The 7,141-nt window shown below is 40.2% G+C and overlaps 1 protein-coding gene across 1 annotated transcript; it reads right to left on the bottom strand.

Annotated features, from left to right (window-relative positions):
* Positions 1–5,009: 5,009 nt before the first annotated feature.
* LOC127378952 (coiled-coil domain-containing protein 122-like) lies at positions 5,010–7,059 on the bottom strand. Its single transcript, XM_051428332.1, has 6 exons — positions 7,032–7,059; positions 6,618–6,730; positions 5,903–6,301; positions 5,695–5,811; positions 5,409–5,482; positions 5,010–5,099 (listed from the first exon to the last, which is right to left on the bottom strand). Exons 1-6 carry the CDS (start codon positions 7,057–7,059, stop codon positions 5,027–5,029), a joined length of 804 nt encoding a protein of 267 aa, XP_051284292.1. The 3' UTR covers positions 5,010–5,026.
* Positions 7,060–7,141: the final 82 nt, after the last annotated feature.

Raw genomic sequence — 7,141 nt, 5'->3', positions numbered from 1 at the left:
TTTGTTGGTAAACTGGTGAGCTGGTGATATGCTGTTTAGTCTAACAAGGACCAATGGGAGCAATTAGAGGCCAGCAAGAGTCACAGTGGTTTCCCCTGTGTGTTCAACCCTGCCTTCTGAGGGCTATCCCCTCCTCACTCCTTTTTAATTTGGATCTCCATGCACAAACATGCTTATTTTCCTACAACAACACAGACCAGAGACCTGTCTCGTAAATCAGGATTACATACTTTCAGACAGGACCTTCTCTGAGTTGTCTGATAACTTTACAGAGACAGTAATTACTTCTACAAACAAAAGAGGGTAAATAAACTCCCTCTGGTCTCAAGTGGACTGAGCTGTTGCCTGTGGGGTCTACGAAGCCCTAAGCGTCTTTAAGCCACAGCAAAACAATTACAGCTAGCACCGAGATGTCTTTTCTGGGAATTGAAACTGAAACTGAGTTCATCTTTCCGAGATCAAGAGCAAACAAATCCCGTATTCTCTCCTGAGAGGTTGGTCATTTGGGCCGTGTTTGAAGTGTGTTCTCGGAAAGCTCCCCCTGCATTTTCTTGGGTGTGATTAAACTGCTGACGTTGGGAAAACTTTGCTCAGTGTGTTTATGGACGCAACGACTCAGCTGATTGTGTATCACACACACACACACACACACACACACACACACACACACTCACTCACACACAGCCGGTTGAGGTGAAGTGCCACCCACCATTCACCAGCTGCTGGGTGGGAGTCAGTTGTTGTTGACCATGAGATAACATAATGCAAATTGTCTTGTTTGATAAGGGCAGTTCGTCTATTATGACGGGAAACTGAATCTCTTTAAGTTTAAAAAGAAATGAAAAAAACAAAAACAAAGAATATTTAGCATTTTATCGATTGTGACATTTTTTTGTTTAATTTTGGTTGATGGACTTGATGGATTGTTTGAGCGCTTTACAACTCGACAATCAATTATCTCTAGCTTTGCAAACACACACTGCAGCCAAAACCAACTAAAGCAGCCGCCTGCTATTTGTCTTCCCGTTTAAATTACAGTCTGGTGCAGCCCGAGCCAAAGCTCTATTAAATTGTTGAACATTTTGGGGAATTACCCTTATTTGCTTTCTTGTCAGATGAGAAGATTGATACCACTCATGTATCTGCACCCTAAATATGGAGCCTTTAAACAGGGGCCAAAGCTAGTCTGGCTCTGCCGGTCATTATGCTAAGTTAAGCTCATAACATCCTGGCTTTAGCTTCAGATTTCAGAGGTCCTTTCTCATTGATTATTTATGGGAATTCTTGCTAACTGTGAGATATGCTGATAAGACTCTATTTTGTTCCAAGAAGCAAGTTTACTGAGTTATCTGGATGACTTTGCTGATTAAAACCTTGAAGCATCTAAAATCTGGAGCTTGGGCTTGTGTCAGAAGTCCATTGTTTTTCTCAGAAAGGTTTTCCAGCTAACTCAGTTGAAATAACCTCCTTCTCGGAACAGGCCCCAGATTTACATTGCTGAGCAGACAGACACTCAAATTGTTATTATAAAAGTCAAATGGCAGGCGGTGTTTTCAGTAGCAGACCCACCCAAAGAACATGAGTGAGACTTAAAGAAGACGTTATGTTTTCATAAGCGGATTATGTTTTCAAAATGGTTGTCAAGGAAGTCAGAGATAACGTCTCAGTATGCACCTGCACATACACGTACACACTGCGATTGCACAGGTGAGCTGATCCAAAACTGGATATGACGATTGGAAACCAGCCAATTCTCACAAACCCACACAACCAGCAGCTGTTATTATTTATCATACCTCTATCGTTATGCTTCCCGCTCTGCCAAACTCTGCAGTAAACACACCTCCACCTGCAGTAGTAAGAGTTCAAGAATTTATTACACACAACCGAACACTCGAGGTATGCACCTAAGGATTTCTCACACACTACAGGTCTGGTGTGTTTGCTTCAATGCAACATACATGGGCAACATGCCAGAGGAGGATCTTGCAACCATAAAGGTGCCAGTCAGACATCTTAAAACATGCTCCAGATGGAGTACAGGTTTAATAGGAAGGTATGCAGCGCTGCAACTGTGCAAAACAAAATGCAGCAGAGGCTGGAGTATGAAATTACAGGTTGTCATGTTCTGTTCTGCTTCTATAGCAAGTAAAGATTTATAGCCTGACATCAACCGTACAAAAGACTGCAGGAGCTCAACATGGAGATTTAAAGGTCTCCCTGAATACTAATTTCCTGTTTTACTGCTACAGGATACACTTTTTAGTAAAATTTCCTACATTTCAGATGAGTTCTTCTGGATGGACGATTATAAAAAGACTTGAGCTGTGATGGCTGATTTTATTTGTTGAGCTTGGGAGAGAAGACAAAGCTCTTTGTTTGCAATGTAATGTAAGAGGTTATGTTCATATCTGGCGCATGTTTCAACACTGCAACAGTAGTTTTCCACCAGAAAACGTTCATGTGGGCTGGGCACTTGTACAACATGACACAGTAACTAACTAATCTCTAATAATCTTGTTGATCCCAGTTGATGGGAATCTTTTCAGTGAGAAAATGCAAAAGGAGACAAGGTTCAGAATAGATACCAAATTTCTGAGTTATTGTAATGAATATTATATCGATATTCCTTCCTCATCTTCTACTTCTTTCTCTATAAGCCCAATTTTAATATAGAAGCAGAGTTAATAAACTGTGCACTGCACCTACTCAAAATGAGAAATAAATGAGCTCAGCCATTCTGCAGAGAGCGTCTCAGTCGATGTAAAAGCCTGCCAAGCATGTTTCATTGGCACACTCGTTTATCAAAAGACCAACACAAGGTCAAAAATATGTTTTTTGGAGGGGAAGGCAGGCCAGTTTGAAATATTTAGCAATAGAGCGTTGTTGTGTTGATGTTCAAAGAACACAGATCCATGGATCACAGTTTTTGTTACTGTCGACAATCTCCTGGCAGGATGAGAATGCTGAAGTACATCTTAGAGCTGTAAAAAAATGTCCTTTAAGGGTGATACACCTGTTGAATAAATCTTTAAACTGACATATGTTCAGTTATTTCTTTTTTAATGCCTAAACTCCCCCTCTTTGTTATCTGTTTCAGCAGCCAAGTATATTTTGAAGGGATGTTTGATGCCAAAGTGGAGTAGACAAAATGTCCAAGCCAAATAAGGAAAACCAGCATGTGGTAGAAGGCTGGTGTTGAATTGGTTCCTTAATTAGCTCGTGCTTAATTAGCTTGGACTGTATAGGAAGATATGACTGGCGTTTATTTAAAGAGTTTCTTGCAAAGGAGGTGCGTGCTGCAAGGAGCTGCTCCTCAGAGTGGAAACCCACTGTTTCACAAACAATGCATAACCTAACGTAGAGAAGAAGCCGCCACGTCTCGTGCACTTTAAAAGGTCGTGCAGTGGAGAGTGTACAGGCACGTGCTTGTGCTGTACGCTGTGAACGCTTAAAGGGAGAAATATAAATTCACTCCGCCAGTGGCATTGCAGTATGTTTCTATATATATCAGACTGCTCTAAGAGGATGTTTTGGAAAGTTTGCTACACATTTGCCCTTTGACTTTATGTCTGAAACTCTTGTGTGTAATACTGGGAGTGTGTGTAAGGAAAGAGCAGAGGGCTGTCAGGCTGAGAATATGCTAATAAAGGTCAGTCAGACAGAACGATGCTGCAGTATAGCAGGCTGGATAGACTCCCCTGGCACACCTTTAAGGTAATGGCCTACTAAACTACAATTTGTGGATGAGTGGATAACGAAAACAGTCTTAACTTTTGGGAAATTCATCACACGTTGTCCTTCTACCTCCCACACATTCAACCAGACTCAATGATTGTAAATTAAAGCTGTAGGAACCATGGGTAACTACACAGTTTGCTGCTCAAAACCGATAACTTTTACACATATTACTGGAAAATTTGTTTTTAAATGTCATATAGTATTTAATTGTTGACTAGCTATATATGTATATTCGTATGGCAGCTGAGCTTTGGACAGCTGGCAGACATCAGGAGACACAAACATCAAATGTTTGCAGATGATAGTTTACAAATCTGCACAAAAAGATGAAAAAATGAATTCATGTGTGCTCTAACCATTGTCACGTTCATGTAGAATAATAGTAATATATATATTTTTCTTGTCTTTTTAAGCTTTGTAAATCTAATTTGCCACTGTTTCATCTTTAGTTAACCTCTCCAGGCCCCAAATATGCAATTCCATGCCTTTTGATGGTTTTTCATAATTGTTCCAATAATGCAAAGAGACATACTTAAAATGTGTAAATGAGGGAAACACGCTTAATGTCTCAGAGGCTGACGTGATACATTCAGATATGGAGTGGTTTTCTGAAAAAGGCAGTTTCATTGTTCAATTAGTTCAGAGTTATGGCTGAAGTAGCACAGTCACGCCCTTGTTAGCTGGCAGTGGGACTGTCACCTCGCAGACCATCAAGTGACCCAGTGAAGCGGAAGCTGGAACAGCGTGTACCAAAACAACACCATCATCAACATCGACAGTTAGAGCAGACACTTGGCTTTTGTTCAGCACGGGTCACCGTGGTGGACAGTGACCGGACAAAAACCGATTCACTGTCACCACCCAACCTAAAATCCCATCCCACGCCCTGCTGATGATGACCCTGATTTGGTCTCAGAACCGCCGCAGGAAAGTGAAACACTCCTGCATCCTGTCCTGCTATTAAAGTAACTCAAATAATGTGATAACAGACAAATGTTTTAATATTGCTGCTGTTTTCTCTTTGATAAAACACTCACAATTACCAGCTGGTATCAAACTACTGTTTAACAGCCTAGGTGAGGGTTTTGTGATAACAGACATGTATTTGACACTGATGCCCCCTGCTGGTCAGTTATAGTAACAGCAACAATTAAACAGACCCATAGTAAAACTACAGACCTTGGGTTTAATCTGATGATAAAACAATTAATTTATATAAGGTGGTAATCTTATAATCTATGTTTATCCACTACAGTACAGTTTAATGACCACTGACCACTGAGTCCTATGATGACTTCAGCTGCCTCCTGAGCTCTGCTAGCTGTCTCTCCATGTGGTAGATATCTTCAGACATTTGCCTAAAGCAGACACAGTTCAGTAATGTTTAATATGTGGAACCTTATTGCCACAGCTTGGAGCAATTTGCCTCTAAACAACCTCCTGGGTGGTTCAGTAAATTATTTTCCTGTCGTATTAATATGAAAATTCTTACTTTAAATGCATAAAAAACGACTAGATTTGTTCCCTATTTATGGCTTTTGGTTTGTTATCTATACATTTAGAATTAACATCTGAGAGAAACATTAATAGAAATTCCCATCCCTAAATATGCACTTTTTAGGTCTATAAAAAAAAGATGGTATCATGTATTTGCATATATTTTTTACCTGTGGACAGCCTGAGCCCTGCTCAGCTGGCAGTGGAGTCGCTTTATGATGGCTTCATAGCGCCTATTCTGAATCTGGAAACACACAAATTCAATTTGATACGTTTTCAATGGGAATAAAACTTAATTTAAACATGATGTGTCTCCCCATTATTGTAATTTTATAAGCAAAAATGGCAAAAAGTCACAATTTCCAGCTTCCCAAATGTGAATATTTTCTGTTTTTCATGCTCATCTGTGATAGTAAACACACAATATCTTAAATTCACAACTTCTCTTTGCCATACCTCGACATCTTTCTTTATCTGGGCCTGAGTCTCAAACTCTTTTCGTAGTCGTTCTTTCCTCTCAGCTGTAGTCTTCCTCCTCACAGAGATCTCCCCCTTCAGAGCATCAATCTCTCTCTGCAGATAATGCATCAAAAAAAACAACAACATGTTATGTAAGGTTTAAAATGTGAATATAACTCAGGATCATCCAGTTCATTTTCTCCACCTTTGCCATTTGCACTGTGTTTCCATTTGGATTCTCCAGATCTTCCCTCAGCTCCTCTTTCTTCTGTGCCAGCATCCTGACCAGCGCTCTCTTCTCTGCAAGCTCTTTATAGGCCTGCGTCTGGCTCGCCGCATGCAAAACTGCTGCTCTGTGAGCCTCCATCTTGTGTCGGTAAGTGTTGAACCTTTCCAATGCCATGCGAGCCTTCTCTTCCTCTTCACTTACACCAATCTGGAGCTCTGTGTTTTCCTTGCTGATGGATACACAGCGAGCAGGCAGCACTTTTGTCTGCCGCTCCAGGCGCTCCAGCTCGCCCTCCAGCATCAGGATCTCCCTCGCTTTAGATCTCAGCTCCTGCTCCGCCGTCTCACCTTTCTTCTCAACGTCTGAAAGAATTACCTGGAAAAGAAATCACGACATCCAAATCAGCTTTTGTCTTTTGCATGAAAAGGGAAAAAATACAACATTTTCCCAACAATTTTAAGGATTTTAAGGGCCGCACATATATACAAAGTTGTCTATTATGGATGCAGACAACTCTCTGTAACTACATATGCAACTTACATACTGCAAATATTAATGAGTAAGTCCTTTACTGACTTTAAACTAACCTGCACACACGGGTATCAGTGCCACCACATTATAAGCTATGTGTTAAATAAATATGTAGTAATTCAAATTAATTATTTGAATTAAAAAGGGGTTAAAGGTGAACCTGCAGGGAGCTGAGTGTCTTCTGTTTCTCTTTCAGGGCCTCAGTCTGGGCAAAGCCGTGTTGACTGACATCCTCCACCGCCTTGGTTAACGAGAACTGCTTCTTCTGTGCTCCTGAAGGGACAGTTAATAAAAGTGTATTAAGGTTTCTAGTTAATGTAGGTACTCATATTTCCAATTATGAAGCCTAATTTGACAGTAAAGACGGTAATTTATGTCTTGTTAGCAGTAAATGCTGACATAGATTAGACACAGAAAACAAAATGTTAGGGAGTGGCTGCTAGTTAACTAACGGTGTCAAAACAGGTTTAAAGCTTTTTTTATAGGCTAAAAACACAATTTTATATATTATTTTTTGTCAATGAACAAGTATTAACAAGTTATTAGCCACAGTTAATGATATTTATGATCTTACCATTATCACTGGCTCTGAAGTTTGACATTTTGACATCAGCCAACGTTAAACCGTTAAACCGTTAAACCGTCAGTTATCCTAAAGGCCTACCGTAGTTTTAGTTAACGTTT

Source organism: Dicentrarchus labrax, unplaced genomic scaffold (genome assembly GCF_905237075.1).
Source record: "Dicentrarchus labrax unplaced genomic scaffold, dlabrax2021, whole genome shotgun sequence".
NCBI classification, from domain to species: Eukaryota; Metazoa; Chordata; class Actinopteri; family Moronidae; genus Dicentrarchus; species Dicentrarchus labrax.
The sequence above is the reverse complement of the archived record's forward strand: the minus strand, read 5'-3'. Positions and strand labels throughout refer to the sequence as shown.